The sequence below is a fragment of the Papaver somniferum genome, chromosome 11 (assembly GCF_003573695.1).
Source record: "Papaver somniferum cultivar HN1 chromosome 11, ASM357369v1, whole genome shotgun sequence".
Classification (NCBI taxonomy): domain Eukaryota; kingdom Viridiplantae; phylum Streptophyta; class Magnoliopsida; order Ranunculales; family Papaveraceae; genus Papaver; species Papaver somniferum.
In genome coordinates, this window is record NC_039368.1 from 110,944,765 (window position 1) to 110,964,914 (window position 20,150).

The 20,150-nt window shown below is 35.7% G+C and overlaps 3 protein-coding genes across 5 annotated transcripts; 1 reads left to right on the forward strand and 2 right to left on the reverse strand.

The window, feature by feature from the left end:
* The first annotated feature begins 10,669 nt into the window (after window positions 1-10,669).
* LOC113322417 (uncharacterized protein At2g39920-like) lies at window positions 10,670-13,330 on the forward strand. Of its 3 annotated transcripts, none has more exons than XM_026570498.1 (6): window positions 10,670-10,688; window positions 11,570-11,648; window positions 11,749-11,884; window positions 12,067-12,517; window positions 12,631-12,837; window positions 12,950-13,330. In XM_026570498.1, the coding sequence occupies exons 3-6, from the start codon at window positions 11,815-11,817 to the stop codon at window positions 13,155-13,157; spliced, it is 936 nt and encodes a 311-aa protein (XP_026426283.1). In that variant the 5' UTR covers window positions 10,670-10,688; window positions 11,570-11,648; window positions 11,749-11,814; the 3' UTR covers window positions 13,158-13,330. The 3 variants fall into 3 exon arrangements, with proteins under 3 accessions (XP_026426283.1, XP_026426281.1, XP_026426282.1); XM_026570496.1 differs by lacking the exon at window positions 10,670-10,688 and adding an exon at window positions 10,695-10,827; XM_026570497.1 differs by lacking the exon at window positions 10,670-10,688 and adding an exon at window positions 10,887-10,905.
* Window positions 13,331-13,352: 22 nt separating this feature from the next.
* On the reverse strand, window positions 13,353-14,413 carry LOC113322418. Its single transcript, XM_026570499.1, has 4 exons — window positions 14,072-14,413; window positions 13,886-13,993; window positions 13,658-13,798; window positions 13,353-13,562 (listed from the first exon to the last, which is right to left on the reverse strand). Exons 1-4 carry the CDS (start codon window positions 14,303-14,305, stop codon window positions 13,521-13,523), a joined length of 525 nt encoding a protein of 174 aa, XP_026426284.1. The 5' UTR covers window positions 14,306-14,413; the 3' UTR covers window positions 13,353-13,520.
* Window positions 14,414-15,212: 799 nt separating this feature from the next.
* Window positions 15,213-20,034, reverse strand: LOC113321007 (acetyl-coenzyme A carboxylase carboxyl transferase subunit alpha, chloroplastic-like). The gene is made up of 11 exons (XM_026568885.1): window positions 19,371-20,034; window positions 19,202-19,276; window positions 18,462-18,569; window positions 18,176-18,336; window positions 17,882-17,996; window positions 17,647-17,801; window positions 17,491-17,542; window positions 17,340-17,408; window positions 16,960-17,037; window positions 15,702-16,872; window positions 15,213-15,600 (listed from the first exon to the last, which is right to left on the reverse strand). Exons 1-10 carry the CDS (start codon window positions 19,719-19,721, stop codon window positions 15,703-15,705), a joined length of 2,334 nt encoding a protein of 777 aa, XP_026424670.1. The 5' UTR covers window positions 19,722-20,034; the 3' UTR covers window positions 15,213-15,600; window position 15,702.
* Between the last annotated feature and the right edge of the window lie 116 nt (window positions 20,035-20,150).

The window sequence follows — 20,150 nt, forward strand, 5'->3', positions numbered from 1 at the left end:
AAATAAATTATCCCATAATAATTTTGGTTGCATGTTTAGTAGAGCATTTTTATAGAAAAATAAGCATGGATCACACGTGTTTTATCAAAAAAAAAATCTTTAAAAACCCAAACTTAGTGCTTCTTCTTATTTTTCTCTTGTTTTTACTGTAATCACTTTATTTGAGATGCAAACTTAATTGGGATCAACCAATGAAAATAATTACATTTTCACTTTGAGATTTTTGTTGATCCATTTTGGGACCACCGGTTGCAAAGATTAAAAATGTTTTTCAGTCATACAACTCTCTTTGTCCAACTTAAATTTAGTCTTACATTGAATTTTTGAAATTGCTTATCACTTATTTGCAAGAACAATTTAGTGAGCTGCATTTTTTATTCAACTCCACCATTATCCAAATATTTAAAATTTTCTCATGGAGTATGTAATTCATTCTCCTCCACCCTGAAATTCATAAACTTCCACTCAAGTTTTTCTTTCTAAAAAAAATACCTATTTACGCAGCTTAAATTAGTAAATGGTAGTTTAATTTCTTTAAGTCTTAATGTGTACTTACCTGGATACGATGTTTGCATAACTTCTCGGCAATGAGGACCGACTTGTTTTAGTTGGATTTTCAAATTTGTGCAAATGCGAGGCTTTTCATCTTATGTCGGACTTGAAAGAATCTTCCTTTCTCATTGAAAATATGTTTGTTGACAATATTATTACTTTGTCATTAATAATTTCAATTCCATTTCCATGCTGTGTTCGTGTAATTTTTGGAAGGAGGAAAGTATTATGTTCTTTAAATTTTGCTTACAAAATTAACTTGTTAGAAATGTTGAAATTGTCGCTCATGGATTTGTGTTGTTAATTTGTTGATTTTAGAACTATCATTTAAACGTGATATGCGTATAGAAACTCTACTTTAGGAACGTCGGGCCTAATTGGCATCCCACCACCTCGATGGCTATACCCTGAAGATCGTTGCGGTAACGATGGTTGTTAATCAAAACTATCCTGACGGTTGCTTTGTCCATAAATAGTAGAGTAAATTTATTTACAACTATGAATCTTATTTAAACAATATTTACGTAAGTATTTCTTTCGCTACTTAATCATTGTTGCTTCTGCTAGCTTACATATTTATATTTCATGTACAATCTTGTTTAGTTTGATTTATATTTTGATTGCTTTACTATCCGCACATTATGTCGTAGCCCCTACTGGGCTGGCTCACCCAGTTGTTTTTTTTTTCTTTTTGTATTTCCCCCTAGAGCATGAAGCGAGGTTGAGGCCATAAGCTTGAGAAGAGCTTACGGTAAGAAATGTTTGCGCAAAAGTTGTAATGTTGCTTGTATGTATTGTATGTGTATCACAGGGATGGATATGGGGTAGTTTAATACTGGTATTCGGATTGTGTTTTATCGCATTTCTGTTGGGCATATGTATCTGCTATGGACTAGTTCAAGGTCTGATTTTGGTGTTTTATTAGTCTGCATACGAGACATCTTTACTGAAATTATGGTGTATTAACAAGTTTTGTTCTAAATATATATTTCACCATCTATTCGACATTATTTTCATATTTATCTCACCATCCGACTGTTTCAAGAGTTGAATGGACATTGAATTAAAATCTTAATAATTATGAGTGCACTGAGCCGTTATCGAACTGCATGTTTTCCTCTAAGATTTCAGTGTATGTTTCAAATTAGTTTTAACATACGTTTTTCTCCAACTCATCCATAGGATTTTTGTTTAATGAAAATATTATTTAATCCTTTCAATAGTTCAGTAATCTAGTATATGTGGGTGTTAATTCTTGTGTTGTGCTTTAACTGTATTTGATTTTCTACACATTCATGTTTCAAGTTTACTTTCCATGCCACTTGAGATTCAAGTTTGACAAGTCTTCTTTTATATTAAGCATTTATTTTAAGTTCACTATTGGACTAAATTAATTTGGATTAGAACTACTATATAAATTGTTGGTTAAGAAATGCAGTTGTTTTCTTAATGATCATATGCATGCGAGTGTTATTTCTTTGCTTCATTTCTTAATGTCCAGCATTCAAATATTATAAGAACTTTCTTTATTGTTATGTTTTTATTTAGATTTCGAGTGATGTATCAAAGGATTATGCGGTTCTTGATGGGTTGGAATCCAACTCGTTAGAAGTGAAATTTCACCGATCCGTTACATGTGTAACGAAACATTTCATTGTAACTATGTGCATTTTACACTGATCTTGTCACATGTTGTCAAAAAAACAACATGTGTTAATTACTCTACCAGATCTTTTCAGTACATCAAATATGTAATGTTGGATCATGCTGTAAAAATCAATTGCAATATTGAAATAAATGTTGAATCTAAACAATTTTATCACCCATCTATCGAGCTCTTTCCTCAAGACCATGGCTTGGAGTTTTTTGTGGAAAATCCGGTTATGGAATTTGTGGAAAATGTTGGTGTTGCAATACCAGAAAATGATAAAGAAGACGGGAAGATTGTTGGGTTAGGAATATACATGAGAGACAAAACTCTGGAAATGATTTTTACAATAAATGTGTGTTCGAGAGAGTTAAGTAATGATACAGTGGGGTGGGAATTTGAAGGAATTTTATCTCTGATGAGAAATGTTAAGTCTGCTGAACTAAGACAATTAACCGTTATCCGTGATTGTGCACTTGTTATTGATACACTCAATAAAAACGTCAAGTGTCAAAAACAAATACAGGATAGCATCTGAGAAGATTATTAAATTGGGTGCAGATGCATACTGGAAACAAGGTAAACCCTAGTTATTTAAACATGTGTTCAGAGAACGTAATTTTATTGCTGATCTAATAGTGAATATTTTTACTGAGAAAAAAAAATTATATTATGGAAATGTTAATGGGTGTATATGACAATGATCATGTGAAAATGTTCGGCACCAGAGAGAAAGAACAACAAAAACCTTATTCTATGATGCCAGATAAGAAAGGAAAAAATCGTATGTGTCTACATGTTCACAAATCTTGTCTATTACAAGTCCTATATACTTCCCACACTGTAACTCATTTGTATATAATTTTTAAGAATATAAATTATGGAGAAGAAAGATAAACCAAATATTAATCCTTCGTCTTTCTTATTAAAAATAAAATAGAAATAGAAAAGAAATTAAATAGGCATTGCAAATATAAATCTCCACAAACCCATCAACTTTAAACTCCTAGTTGGTAGCAACTAACTTAACTCAACTTGTTAAGTAAAATTCTAACACTCCCTAAATATTTGACCCACATTCTAAAACATGTTACTTATCCTACAAAGTAGGATTAATCCCGCGTCTTTGCTAAATAAAAAGTAGTTCGTAAATCTTGACAGTAAAACAATAACAATTAATTTAACATCTATTTTAAAATTAAACCGTTTTTGGACTACTAATTCCAACAACATGATCATAACTTTTAAAAGAACAGATGTGTACAATACAATAGACGAGCGGAAAGTGCGGTATCCCTGGCGTTGAGTGCACTTATACACGTCTAGTCAGACATAAGTGCTTGTATTGCAAAATTAATGGACACACGCACATATGCTTCCCTACGATGGAGAATGAGGTAAACTTTTATCCCCATGTTATGTTTTTTTTTTTAGAAATGAAACTAATAGCATGGAACATACAAGGTCTAGACTTCATGTTTTTTCCTCCCAAAGAGAACTATAAATGAACATAATAACATCTTTAGTAAGTTCTTATGGGCGGGCATAGAGCTGAAAATGATATTTAATATGCGATAACATCTTTTTTTCAGGATCCTGGAGTGCAAATGATGTTTGAAGCTCCACTTCTTGAATATTCTCCTTTGGCCATCGACACTTATGACCATGTATTTATTCCTTTGACATCGCTCACAGAGTTTGGTCACAATGAGGTACTCTTTTCCCCACTGATGCTTTTTTCCTATTAGGGAAATTTTAGAAACAAAAATATTATTCTGTTGATTTTACTATCTACCACTAAAATAAGCAGCAAAAACATTACTTGTACTTTTGCGGTACCAATCCAAAATAAGTCGTTAGGGTTGCCATCTGAAAAAGAAAGAATCATTGTTTAGTTTGCGAATTTTAATTCTTTTAGCGTTCACCATCTTAAATAATCTTTTAGTTTATACATGTACTAATTTATATGGTTTCCATTCAATTTCACTGAAACCATAACTCAAGATTACTTTGTTAGTATATCTATGATTCTTTGTGCAGGCTATTGAGACAGAAGCAGGATTGGCATCAGCCACATCCCATTTCCATGACTACTTGGCCTTTGGTGTTTTTGGCCATGTACTCTTCATTTGGCATGAGCAACAGATTTTCATCACCATGAGATACTCTTTTTCTCACAGATGCATTTTTCATAGGAATGGTTGGAATTGTTGAAAGAGATAATGTCGTTGGACAATCTCTGAAGTTTTGATTTATTAATCTTCTTCTCAGTTTCTTACAGATTCAGAAACAAATGCAGGTATTTAAACCTGACACAGACCGCCACACCAGAAGACCGTTTCAACCCGTTACCAACGTACACTCCAACTACCAGGTGTTGATTATCATACGCTTACATGACACATTCACTGACGCCTTCCCTTAATTCATTAGTATCGTCATTGTTCCATCGTCCTTCATCATCATTATCATCATCATAAATCAACATATTTGATTTCTTGTCGCCATCATTATCATCTTCATCATTAAATCATCGTCGTCATGATATTCATCATCATCATTGCTAGTTTATCAACATCCCGCATCATCTCAACTATTCTGACATATTATGCAAATCATATTTGCATCTTCATCGCAGTCATCATCATCGTTGTCAGCCGATCAGCAGTCGCATAATTTCAACTAACCTATAATTTTTTTGAACAAAATTTCAGAAGCCCTCTTTGAATGAAAAAAAATCTTTACCAAAAATACTTAATAACAATTTTCTCTTCTCAACAAAACTGCAATCAATATTCTTTGTCAAAAAATAATTTCTTTCTCAATTTTTTTTTCCGATGGAAACCCATGTTTTCTATAAACCTAATTCGTAGTTAGAAACCCTAGTTTCCCAACTTTTTCTTCATCGGAGGTGGAAACCCATGTTTTCTAACCTCAAAATCATTTTTTTTAAATGGAAACCCTTGTTTTCCAAATACACAATAATCATTTTTCGAAATTTTTTTTAAAAACTCTTATACCATTTTTCTAAACACAAATTTTCTCACCAAGTACGTCAAAACCTTTTTTTTAAATGGTTTCCAAAAATGATTTTTCTTGATTTCACAAAAATAAAAACAATTTTTTTTTCTTCGCCACTGCGCCGGAGGATCACCTGGCTCTTGATGCCAAATGTGGAATTTTTAAGAACATAAATTATGGAGAAGAAAAATAAACCAAAACTCTGATACACCTACATTTTTAAAACTCTCTGGTATTTTTTCATTTAATTAGAAAAGCTTGTAAGTAGGCATAACAAATATAAATCTCCACAAACCCATCAACTTTAAACTCCTAATTGGTACCAACTAATTTAACTCCACTTCTTAAGTAAAAGTCTAACACTCCCTAAATATTTGACCAACATTCTAAAACATGTTACATATACTACAAAGTAGGATTAATCCCACGTCTTTTCTAAAGACCAAGTAGTCCGTAAATCTTCACAGTACAACAATAACAATTAAGTTAACACCCATTCTAAAACTAAACCGTGTTTGGACTACTAATTCCAACAACATGATCATAACTTTGAAAAGAACATATGCGTACAATACAATAGACGAAGGAAAAGTGTATGCAGTGCTTGCGGTATCCATGGTGTTAAGTGTACTTATACACGTCTAGTCAGACATAAGTGCTTGTGTTGCAAAATTAATTACACGTGCACATATGCTTCCCTACAATAGAGAAGGAGGTAAACTTTTATCCCCATGTTATGGTTTTTTTTTAAATGAAACTAATAGCATGGAACATACAAGGTCTAGACTTCATATTTTGTCCTCCCAAAGAGAACTATAAATGAACACAATAACATCTTTAGTAAGTTCTTATGGGCAGACACAAAGCTGAAAATTATATTTAATATGCGGTAACATCTTTTGTTCAGGCTCATGGAGTTCAAATGATATTTGAAGCTTCATTTCTTGAATCTTTTCCTTTGGCCATCGGCACTTATGGCCATGTATCCATTCCTTTGACATTGCCCATAAAGTTTAGTCACCATGAGGTACTCTTTTCCCCACTGATGCATTTTTCCTATTAAGGAAATTTTAGAAACAAAAATATTATTTTGTTGAGTTTACTATCTGCCACTAAAATAAGTAGTAAAAACATTACTTATGCTTTTGCGGTACCAATCCAAAATAAGCCACTAGGATTGCCATCTGAAAAAGAAAAAATCATTGTTTAGTTTTCCAATTTGTAATTCTTTTAATGTTCATCATCTTAAACAATCTTTTAGTTAATACATGTAATAATTCATTTGGTTTCCATTCAATTTCACTGAAACCATAACTCAAGATTACTTTGTTAGTATATATATGATTCTTTGTGCAGGCTCTTGAGACGGAAGCAGGATTGGCATCAGCCACATACCAGTTCCATGACTACTTGGCCTTTGCCGGTTTTGATCATATAATTTTCCATTGGCATGAGCCACAGATTTTCGCCACCATGAGGTATTCTTTTTCTCACAGATGCATTTTTCCTAGGAATGCTTGGAATTGTTGAAAGAGATGATGTCATTGGACAATCTCTGAAGTTTTGATTTCATTAATCTTCTTCTCAGTTTCTTATAAAAATATAAACAAATGCAGGTATTTAAACCTGACACAGACCGCCACAACAGAAGACCGCTTCAACCCGTTACCGACGTACACTCCAACTACCAGGTATCGGTTATCATACTCTTACATGATACACTCACTGACGCACACACTCAAATGGCATAAGCACTTACATCACAGATGAGACACTGAGACAATATCAACTATAACATTTGATACACAGATAATTGTATCAAATACAATAGTTGACACTCAGAAAACTGAACATAATGTCATTCTCTAACACCCCCCACCCCTCGAAAGTGAAGGGTCTGTGGAGGTCCAGAGACACTGAGCTTAATGCGTAGATGATTAAACCTGTTAGTGGATAAACCCTTTGTGAGAATATCATCAACTGGTTCTTGAGTAGATAGAAACCAAGCATTTGGAAACAACCAACTCTCTGAAAAAGTGAAAAGTTATCTCAATGTGCTTCATCATGTTATGAAATATTGGATTTGCAGTGAAGTACGTTGCACCCATATTATCACACTATAAAATAGGAGTTCTATGAAATGGAAATTATAGCTCAGAAAGAAGTAAATGCAACCCACACTAATTCTGAGGTAGCATCTGCTAAAGCCCTATACTCTGTTTTTGTACTTGATCTGGAGATTGTCTTTTGCTTTCTAGAGCACCAGGAGATCAAATTTGGACCCATAAAGATAGTCATACTTTTAGAGCATTGCTCGGTCGAACTCACAAGTGTTTTATCTCAAGCTTGTTGTCAAATTAAGTTGATCAAAACAATATCTTGATTTATAATATACATTTAGTCAAGTCTCGGATTAGGATAGAAGTGTGCAGTTGAGAATCGGATATCACTGTGTTCTACCGTTTGAAGGTGAAGATTAACAGGAGCTTTTGAGAACTTCAACATCAAAAGGTAACTGAAGACTGAACCACATATTTCTCAAGTTTTCACCTTTCTATCTATGAGACATTATCGCATGACTAATTAGACAGTTTATGCATAACAAAAATTTCCAGTCAAGTTTATCTTGAACCGTAAAGATACTCAAAAATTATGGAATTGTCTTATGAAGACATATGACCATTTTAAGGCGGTCACCCTGCCCTAAATCCATAGTCCATGGTTTCATCTAAGATTTCAGGATTTGAATCCATAGCGGCTACATAATCTGAATTACACAAATTGGTTGATCAATTTGAGATGTGCGATCATCATAAGAATCTACGCAACATAAGACGCTATGTACTTTTCATTCTTCGCATATTGTAATGCAGCAAATTCCTTGTGAACATACACTTACACCCTTATCATAGATGAGTAGGTGGAAATCAGCCGCTCCTAAAATGATTCTTTGCAAATCCTATAGTGACCTTTGTTCCCAACTGTTGAAAAACAAGGTAAACTAAATAGACCTAAGGCGACTAAAGAGGATTACAGATCAAAAACTCACTGAGACTACATGTTGAAATACTTTCTATACAACCCAAATTACATAGTTGGTCTCCTGAACAGAGATTTACACGACAATAAACCCAAAACAAACTTGCAGAATAAACTCCTACACATTCTCATAATTATAAAGACTTACACTAAGAAACGTGGATTCTAGCTGACTTGTGGATACAAAACACATGGTTAAATATTTAGTTGTATGGGTTCCCTCGAGGACATAGTTGCTCTTGGAGGATTGAAAATGGCAGAAGAATACAAATTTGGGAAGACTTATGGATTCCAAATTCTACAGCTAGACTTCAAAAACTTCACCACTTCCCTCAATATATAGACAAGCTAGAATATTTGAATCTTCCAGATGGAAACTGGGATGAAATTCAAATCTCTAACATCTTTAGCATGGCAGAAGTTGCTGCTATTGTGTCTCTTCAAACACACCCAAATGATGAAGACAGAATAATTTGGAACTTCAATGACACATGAGCCTTCTCTTTCAAGGATCTTTACAAGGCCAAAATTGATTATATCTACAGAAATGATGTCCCAACTGGAAATTGGGAAGCCATTTGGAACATGGAAGTGGCACCAGTCATTAAAATCTTCATCTGGAAGTGGCACCAGTCATTCTTCCCACAAATGCAAAGACAGCTAGCATACTTCATTTCATCAATCCTATATGCATTGTCTGCAATAGTGGGGAAGAAGAAACCATGTCTCACATGTTTCTAAATTGCACTGCTGCTACATTAGTTTGGCAGGAAATTCTTGGCACCTCCCATGCTCTCTTTGATAACAATACAATCTTCATTGACTGGATGAACTCCTGGTTTCATCTAGGAAACTCCGATAGCAACATTTATGCAACCACTTGTTGGTACATTTGGAAAGCTAGATGTGATCTTATATTTAAAAAAATCCAACCTAATGTGGGAGTGATCACTCTCAGAATAAAGCAACACTTGTGTACCCATAATAGAATTTATGCAATGCCAAATCATATCATGAACAACTTCCCTTTGTTACCAGAGGAAGCTACCACTGATGTGCAACAAGCTAATGCTCATTATACTTGGAATACAGACACAAGATTTGGAAAACATATCAGTATCTGCACTATACAAGATTCCGAGGACTCTGTTTATCATACTTCTTTAACTATGACAGATTTTGCAGGAAACACCATTGGCTCTAGAAGACATCCAGGACACCATGGAGAAGGAGGACTCACAGGAGGCGCAGATCTAGCTTTCCAGTGGGCCAAAGAGATGCAGCACACAAACATTGCAATATCTGCTGAATCAATGGATATTCTAGTCCGATTCAAGTTCCTCTACAAAGAAGCTGCCCAAGGAAGATTTCATCTCAATTACTATGAAAGAAGGCATAGTCAAGAAGACACTAGTAGAAGTATGGTCATAAATCCCATATCTTTTGTTCTATTAAACCTAAGCATTGTTACCCGTAGTCAAAACATGGAAACTTTTGAATTAGCTCTACTTTGTAAGAACAATACTGGCAGGCTGTGTGATACATCCACAGTTGCTGCCTATCATCACATTTGTACTGTTTTTTAGTGCCTTTCTAGGCCTAAGATTTTCCTATAAAAAATGTAAGAGAGTCCACAAATCATAGTTTCGGAGGTATTCCGATATTGCAAGTGTTCGAGTGGTCCAATCTTGTAACGTTGTATCATTTAAGGGTATGTCTTGAGAACCCCGGTAAATAAAACACTTCACCTCCGAGTTAACGATCCCTAGCCTTGAGCCTCTCATCTCATGAATATTATCCACTGCCAACCCACTAACAAAACTTAGATAAGCACGTCCTAAACTTTAATTTGATTGAATAACGAACAGTCCATCCTGAATTCTGACGACCAACCAAACCAAACCAGGTATTAAGTAACTTTATATACGAAAATGATAGATACACAACGTTGTGTATCTATCGTGTGAGGGAGGGATGGGGTCCATTTCTGTCCACCCCTATCCCAATACAGAGAGGATGACCTTTCTGTCGCTAGATCCCCTCTCGATGTATACAACGTTATGCACCAAAGTTGCTTTATATACGGAGGGTCCTCCAAATATGCCTCACACTTCAACCAGTAACACTCCACGCTAGTGTTTCATTCAATAATTAATCCTCCATTTGTTAATAATTTTGGCCCCACACTGTTGGAAAAAACCAGGCCAAGTCTTTCGGAGATGTTATCCGCCCACTTAATATTCTTCAGTGTTACACAATCCCCAAATCTTAAATGACATCAAGAAAATCTAACACCGTTGGAGGACGCATAAGTGGGACCTAAATCTGTCGTACGAATGGGCAAAACCATTCATTCAATAGGATTACTTTAACTAAGAAACGACATTAAAAGGCATCCACGGTGGTTAGTTTTTGTGGAAGACACTATGTAAGTTATTACCGTTGCATTATTATTAGGATTCTGCTTCTGAAACTTGTGATGACTAGTTTGTTTGAGATCACTAATATCTTTTCTTTTCTTCTCCAATTATTCCTTGGATCTCGTTTATCAATCTTCTTCTTCTCAGGTAACATCTTTTACTTCTTTTCATAAATTCAATAGGAAAAATTAAGTTGCCATTTTAATATCCGTTTCTTGATTGAAAGTAAGTTGAACAAAAATTCAGTTTCGTGGGTTTGCTTTCATTTTTGGATTTTGTTGTTCAGATGGTTGTTTACTTGGATGTGGATTGTTTTTTGTTTCATTTTGTATCTGTTTTTGAGGTAAAAATATGAAGTTACTCTTCTAAATACAAGGATAAATGATTTCAATTTGATCAGATTTCTCTAATTTTTGTGCTCATCGATTTGTTATTTATCTGATTGGATTCAATTTTGGTTTGATTACTAATTTTATTTGAGAGATTTAGGAGATTAGGAAGTGGGACCAGTTTAGAGTTTCTTATGATTTCAGCTCAAAATTGGATTCTTATCGAGATTCCGCGTATGGCAGTATCGGTTTTCGTTTATTGATTCAACCGACGGATGATATGGGTTGACAGTCCACAGCTACTTATAAACTGCACTATGGAGTACCTTTTGTGACAATGATGTACTAGGAGGCCTTTTTTGGTAACCTGGGGGAAATGATCCTTCTTGGGAATTTCCTTTGCTTTATATAACATGATGTATTGTCCTTGTTTGTTTTCTTAACTACCCCTAGTATGCCATGGATAATGATGATATGCATTTGAAAAGTTTTATCTGGATTTCTATTTCTGCGCTTAAGGATAAAAACTAATGACATACAGCTACGGTTTTTTCGTGAAGGTGATTGGTGCAGAAGATTATAGCTTGCTGCACATGGACAGTGAAGATTCCTGGGAGTTTCGATTCTTGACGACATTTTGTATGTGATGAGTTTGTTTCTAGTGTTGTACTTCTTAAGTGCCCATAGACATGTGCATTTATTCATTTTTCTCCTTCTTATAATGTTTTCCATCTTGCAGCATCCTGGAGAGTTAGCTTCTTGGATTGATTTGGAAGACATTGTTCTCTTGTTTGGCTGATCACCAATGTCTTTTATGGAGGATCAGTTGGACCGTAGAAACTCCACCTATGCCCTTTCAAGTAGAGGAGGTTCGGGTAAGTTATATTTTCTCCATCACTTCATTTATTTGCAACAAGTACAGTATTTTGTTTGCAAACATCGCTTTAGGTAGTTCTCTTCATAGACAACAATTAGCAGGCCATTTGGTCGATTGTCCTCTCCTCACGAGTGGCACCAATATGGAGTTTTTGCTTATTCTGTCTCTTGATTCATGTAGAATTTGGAAGCCAGTATATGATGGAGTCAGGTTTCTATATCACATCTTTCGCTGCAACAGTTTTCATAGCATCAGCAATAACACTTGTGGTGCTCTTCATGACATTGCTGATCACATTGACCGTCATGCTCCAATCCTGTCAAAGCCAAAGTGGAGGAGTTGTTGAGCAACAGAAACCAATAACTGATACATATGCTTACTGTAGGCTCTTCCGTGAACACGCGGAGCTTAATGGATTGGGGCCTATTGAGTTTCCTAAGAGCTGTCATCCATATGCTACTCAGTACATCACTGAGGGTCAATATTTAGGGGATTTGAAGTTAACCATTTTGATGGCAAAGAGATACTTGAGTAGTCTGGCACTGAAAGATAACTTTGATATTGTGTTGATTGATTTAGATGACATCTTGCAGTCTAATAATCCTCGTAACACCAGCCAATTGCAGTTTCGGTAACGCTCCTTCATAACTTAATTGGATAGTATTTTCCCGCTTATCTTTTATTTTTGTGGCGAGCAGAAGATGTGGGATAGACAGCTTACATTACTGATCTCTCGTGACACAGATTTGATATGAATGATGTGATCGGTCCGAAACGGATTGAAGAGCTGAACTATTCAGTTAAAGCGATTTTGCTTGAATTTTACTCTGAGCTCCGAGATAGTGGTTGGGCAGTGATTTACATCACTAGGAATCCTGAGAAGCAGCGAAATGTCACAGAAGAGAATCTTCTTTCTGCAGGATATGGAGGCTGGACTTCTTTGATAATGAGGTAAGTTCGATCTCTCTCAACATTCCCTGAGCTAGTTTGGTAATATACACAATCCAGCATATTCAACTAGAAAATATGAAACAATTCTTGCATTGTCTTTTCACTCTTGCAGAACCGACGAAGAAATGAAAATGGAGACATGGGAATATTTGGCAAGGAGAAGGAAAGAGCTCAACAACCAAGGATTCCGTATCAGAAGTGTAATTAGCAGCAAAATGGAAGCCTTAGCTGGGCCGTGTTTAGGGACTCGCAATTTCAAGATTGTAGACCCTATCTACGGATTGAGAGTGCCTCGGATGAGCTTGGAATTTGGTACATAGGAAAGTGAAGCTTTACAAGCTCAGTCTCTTGTGGTACAGTTGTAGTTTGCAGTCTATAGTTGGCTCAGAGTACATAGTTTAGCAACTAGTACATATTGTATATTTGTGTTGAACAAATCATAATACCGAAATCTTAAAATCATTTGCAATGAAAGATATCTGACTATAGAACACTTGGTCCTTTGCAGTAGATTCTTCGACAACCATGATATCGATTACGAATGAATTTTATTTGAAGTATTAAACCAGCAGTTCCCAAAATACATATACTATGATGAAGACTTGGAAATACAGATTACACATGCATAAGAAAATTCAGCTAACAGACTTCCTTTTCTTCTTTGAGCCTTCTTCCTTGTCGTTTTAGATATCACTTCTATTCGGCTTGTGAGAGTCTGAACTTACCTGAAAATAGCAAAAAAAATAAATACAATCAGAAAACAGTGTCCTCGTAAACTTGAGAATGTATCAAAAACTCTGACCAATTATAAGTTGTTTACCATATCAGCGGCATTACTGGCAGGGATCCAATCATTTGTAGCAGGATTCCCTTTGGAAGAAGAATGGTGTTCAATGTTAGTATCTGGTGAGAGGTTAAAGCAATCCCCACTGTTATTCACCTTAATGAACCCTGTTCCAGTCTGCCACCAAAAAAACAGCAAAAAATCAGAAATTTCTTGAAACCGGTACATAACTGAATTTAAGAATTTGGGTTCGCAATATAATACCGTGTGATGTTGCTTGTCAATGCAGTTGAGATCTTTGTAATATTCTGTTTCAGTGTATTCTTCCTCGGCAACTCTTTCTTGTGGAGTAGTTTCATTGTAAACCAAATCCTTCCACACAATAAATAAAACCAGTAAATTTCACAAGCTGGTTACAAATAATTAGACAGTCAGAAATAAGAAGCTAACCTGAGGAACATGGTTTTCGAGTTCTTGGAACTTAGTTAATTCAGGTATGATGTTGTTACTGTTGTCGTCGTTGTAGTTGAGGTTGGATTGAGAAGAGTACTCACTACGTTGAGGTTTAGAGATTCGTTTAGGAGCAAGATCATCGAAATGTTTTCGAGTTTCATTCTCGATTTTTGTTTCTTCTTCTGCTGATAAATGAACATCACTCCTGTTTGGTCTCATTGGCAACTCCATTGATGAGAAACTATCTTTGTTTTCTCTGTGTTCTCAGTAAGTAAGTAAGAAGTCTGATATTCTTGGATCTTCTTTGCAATGATCTTATCTGTTGCTAAAAAAAATATCTAGCAATTCTGTTTGCGTTTGGGATCTGTCAATAAAGCAAAAGCAACCATATCCACAAAAGCCAGCCGTACGCAAATAGTTGAAAGTGACATTTGAGGAGGATTGGGTTGGCATCAGACTGCTCATTGTAGTACCCCCTGAATACCTGATGTTTCAGGTTCCGGTAAATATTTGGTTCGGGGGAGTTGACAGTAAAAGGAAAACCCAAAAATTTTGTTCTTCAGAAATTTACAGGCAAAAGCAACAATCAGAACCCATAAAACTGGTGACCAAAGCTCACTCGAAGGCCGGGCAAAGAACATCTCTAGAGGGTGTTGAGAGGAAGAGAAAACATTGTGTCACAAGCACAAGAGGTTCAACCGTCATTCAAGGAGGGTACATGTGTTTATCAAATAAAGGAATAAGGATCTTATGAATGACACTGAAACAAGATAAGAATGAAATATAAAAACTGGAAGAAAAAAATAAATTAAGTGAAGCTTGCAGGTATTTAGCATGTAGCTATTGCTTGGACCATTAGGGTATCACATACAAAGTAATATTCACCATTTGACAAAAAAATCTGAAAACCATATTTGAACTGGAATTTGAGCTGTCAGTTTGTCTAAATACAGACAACCAGGAGTAAATGTCACAAAGCTAATAATACAGTTGAGTAGATTTCAGAAACTTCAAATCAATTTTGGAATCATTATATGATGAACAACAAGAGAAAGTTAGAAGCTCATACTACTTATTTTATATATAAAAAAAAACACCATGAGGTCCATGAGTATGTTCTGTTAAGAAACCCCAGACAAACCACTCAAATCTAATAACAGTTATTATTAAAGTTTCTTCTTGTTAAGTTTCCTCAAACCATAAAATCTATACAGAGTTTTGCACGACTATCACAAGGAACTATTATAACATAGAATCTGGCAAAAATGGGACAAATGAACAAAATAACTTAAAGAGGAAACAACATAGAAAAAAAAAAGGAGGAGAGTCTTAGAATCTAGTAGAGCTAATCTGCCTACACTTATCTCGTGCTCCGAATAGACATGTGATGTCTTCGAATTCTACAATACAGAACCATAAGCTGCAGTGAACGGAGATGATGGAAGTGGTACCTGGCACCGTTCATAAGACTCTCGAGTAATGTGATTCAGTGAAGAGCAATTTCAGTCTCGAGTTTGTAACCATCTCTGTCAATAGAAAAGAAATGCATTGAGACTACAGTTACTGGAAACTTACAATAGAAGTTTCCAGTTAAAACATAAAGATTTGTAGGATTGATGCAACTCACATTAACTATAGATACGGCCAGCAGCGATTCCCACACCTGAATCACCATATCTCAAGTCTTCCTTCAAAATACTCTCATCAGATTCTCCAGAATCTTCCACAGCTTGTGCAATCTCCTCTTTCAGATTTGCATGTTTCTCGACCAACGATGAGGAAGCCAGGACCTCCGCAAGCTTCTGCTTGATTTGCTGCTTCAGAGCATCGATCTTATTTTTTGCCTCTGCATCAGGAGTTTTTCCTGCCTTCACCATCTCCAATTTCAGAAGCTCTATCTTATTCTTAAGATCTGTCGAGCTGATAGCTTCTTCTATTCCTTCATTAATGTCCTCGTTCAATTCATCAATTCTGTACTTTATGTCTGGAAGTGGGATTTGCTCATTCAAGGCTTTTGTTTTTGATTTTACAACATCAACATCCAATCGTAAAGACTTGAGAACATCGGCCAATTCAAATTCTACTTCCTTCTTCACCTTTACAATTTTCTCCTTCAATGCTTTAACCAACGTCTCATCCTTGGAACCCCGAGCACTTGCAATATCAGCCTCAAGTGCCTCAATCTTCTTCTTCACATCAGCACGGTTCATGACTTCTTTGAATCTCTTATTGAATTCCTGTTTAAGTGTCATTGCTTTTTCATTCTGCTCAGAAAGTTTCTTGGCTTTCGATATTTCCTTCAGCATGTCAAGTTTATACGTCAAACTTGCATAGTTTGGAGCCTCTGACAGACCCAGATTGAAGTCCGCTTTAAGTTTCTCAATCTTTTCCACCAAGCTAGGGTCCATTGCTTGCTCTGATGATTTCCTTGACTTTAGAAACTCATCGCGCAACTTGTTCAGGCTGTCGGTTAAACCCATTGCTTTAGCAGCTTCAGCGTATTCCTGATCAACCTCCCTTTTCAATTTCTCGATCATCTCATCCATACCCAGCTTAGGAAGCTCGGTAGATGATTCCCTGGCCTTCATAATTTGCTCTCTCAGCTTTTCTACCTCACCCTCTAATTCGATGTCTGAAGACTTGCTAATTTCTTCCCTTTGAACGATGGGCTCCTCTTTCTGCTTCATGTTGACTTTCTTTTCAGGTTCTACTGGTAACCCTTCTTGGAAACCACCCAAAGAACGGAACTTGAGCATCCGGTGGTTCAAAAGCTCTGGTACATCCATCTTCTTGAGCTCCTGCACAAGTAAAGGATGAGGAGATGAATTTACCAGAAAATGATTCTATGCATACAAACTGTAAGAATTAAAATGACTCGTTCTTACAGCCATTGCTTCAGTAACTGCAATTTTGATCTGCTGTGAAGTCCAAGCTGAATCAGCATGTGCTCCACCGAGAGGTTCCTGTTGGAACAGCAAACTCCTTAAGGATAAAGAATACGAGAGAGAAAAAAATTCTTAGCTAAAAAAAGCAAATCTAACAGAAGACATTTCTTTTGCTGAGTATTTCAGAATGAACCTAAGCTCCCAGCACACACCATGATGAGTAAGATGCTGAACAAAATACTTCGATACCATCTTAAATATATGTTGGGAATCCGTGTAGGATAAAAAAAATGGATTCGGAGTTCAGACAAGCCCAAAGTAGTATGAAGCAAAACCAAAAAAAGATTGATATGTTCACACAAGGAAGAGATGAATCTTACAGGAATAATGCCATCACAAATTCCCAGCTTACACAACTCCGGAGCAGTTATCTTCAACTTCTCAGCTGCCTGCAGAAACGAGGAACCCAAAATTCAATAACAACGAACCAACTTCAGATAAACAAGCCCCCGCAGGCTAATTAATAAATACCTTAGGCGAAGCTTTGGCACTCTTCCATAAAATTGCTGCACATGCTTCTGGGCTACAGGAAAAAAAGGAAAAAATAAACAGAGAAAGGATATGATCAAACATCAAGTTTATTGTATAATACAAATTTTGATCACCTACTGCTTTATTTCAAATCACCTGGCAACAAAGAAAACTGCATTTTCCATCATTAATAATTTGTTAGCACATCCAATGGCCAGAGCACCACCAGAGCCACCTTCTCCAATAACGATAGAAACAATTGGAACCTTAAGACCAAACATAGTCCTCAGATTGAAGGCGATGGCCTCACCCTGCGTGCAGATAAAGCAAATTAATTTTTTCACCCAGTTATAAATTTATAACACGTAACTGTTCGAAATTCAATACATACTTGGCCTAGTTCTTCGGATCTAAGATCTGCATAAGCGCCTGGTGTGTCAATGAAAGTGATAATGGGAAAGCCATGATGATCAGCATAATACATCATGCGAAGAGCCTTCCGGTAACTGTATGAACAGCAGATTTCCTTTTTAGGTTTTGAGTTTATCAAAAAAGAACACGGTACAAAGAGTTAATTTGGACCTTATCAAAAAGATTTTATTTGATTTAACTGTTCCCTGGATTATAAATCAAGTGTATTTGCTGATATTCAACTAAATGATGATTCACAACGATGAAAACATACCCATGAGGAGTAGGCATCCCAAAATTGCGTTGAATATTTTCCTTTGTGTTTCTACCTTTCTGTTGACCAATGAACATGTACCTTTGCCCATCTATGGTTCCAAGACCAGTAACAATAGCTGGATCGTCATACCCTGCTCGATCTCCATGAAGCTCTACCCACTGGACAAAGAGGAAAGATTTAGCAAAAGTTATGTTCCCCCAAACAACTAAATTTGAAACCAATTGAGCTGTAAGCTGTAGCCAAGTAAATATATGCTTAATTTTGATAGCCCAGTGAGAATTACCTTGTCAGTAATGTTTATAACATGATCAAGAAAAGTTGGCCTGTTAGGATGTCGGGCAATATTAACCCGCTGTATAGGAGTCAGATGTGTGTAGAGATCTCTTAGAGCCTGAAATCAACAACAGTCCAACAGCTGTAAGTTAGACATCGCATAAGGCTCCAAGTTTACAAAAGAAATTTGCAAAATATCAACAGAAGCAAGAGGCTTAACGTTTTCGCCTCATAAAAAGTTTAAGATGGACGGAACTCAAACTCAACTAACTTGATAAAACAACCATCCAATAATTTTTTTGGTTTAACTCCTTTCACCATTATACAATTTCACCATTATAAGCAGCAAGAAGATTTCATTTTGCTCCTTGCAAAATCAATTAGTATGCTAATAAATATGTAAAGCCTCAATGTATCAATGTTATATAAACATCGGCATTTACTAAACATTTAATTATAACAGGAACAATGAGAGCAATTATTTACAATCAACTATCTCCCAATATAATAACACTGATCTGATACATAAAATTTCATTTTTGGTTTCTTACAAATTTATTTAAGAATTCAGTACTCGTGAAACTATTCAATTCCATTACTGAATATATAACACCGGCAATTACTTGTCATTTCGATTATACCAAGAATCCAGTGTTAAGTTTGGCAATCAATTAATTATGAACATCAAATTTCCATATACAATAACATAACATAAAAGACATGCATTTTTTTCAAAAAAAAATCCATTACCTGCTCATACTTGGTCTGCAACATTATGATCTGATCACTAAAATCCAAACCAGTTTCCTGTGCCATTTTTCGCACCTGCAAGCCACAAATTCGTTCCTCGCTCAATTAAATCCCACAACCAACAAACAAAAGTGTAACGAATTGACAAATAAAAAAACTTTAAACTTACATCAATAATCTTCTTCTCCAGATCCATAAGTGGTCTCTCAAAATCCAAAGTAACCGGTTTAGGTTTAGTTTTCAAAGGCTTAAAATGTGAAAGATGGCTCAAAACACCACCTTTAACATTTGGATCCGCATCCTCTGGCCATGGATGTTCATCTTTTTTCTTCCCTTTCTTAATCAAAGCTGATACACTCAAATCCCTTCTTCTAATCAAAGAACTAGAACCTAATCTTGTAGTCTTTCCTAATGATTTCAACGGTACACCATTAACACCATTACTTGAACTTTGTAAAAGATCCGAAATCGATGATGTTCCAGAATACTTTAACAATGAATTAGGTATGGTTGTAGCCATATTCTCCTGAACCAACTACAATGTATAATAATAATACCTGGAAATGAAATCTGAATTAGGGAAGGAGAAATTTGATTGATTGTAAGATGGAGAAAATGTGAACCCTACAAAATGATGGAATATGTAGAGAGAGCAATGAACATCGGAATGATCGTCGCCCCTTTGAGATTTGTTTTGTTTTGGGTGGGTTTGGTATTTGTTGTGTGAAAAAAGAGTTTAGGTGAAGAAGAAGAGAGAAGAGAGTGAGTGAGGAAATTAAATTATTTTCATTTCGATGTTTCTTATGCTCCTCCTCCTCACTGTTTGATGAGCTGCTTCGTTACAATTTGAGTTTCTGTTTGGCCGTTGATGGTTAAATACAACTTTGGGCTTTCTCTCGCACGTGTATCTCTATGATAGGGCGTTCGGCTCGATACAAACAATGTCTTT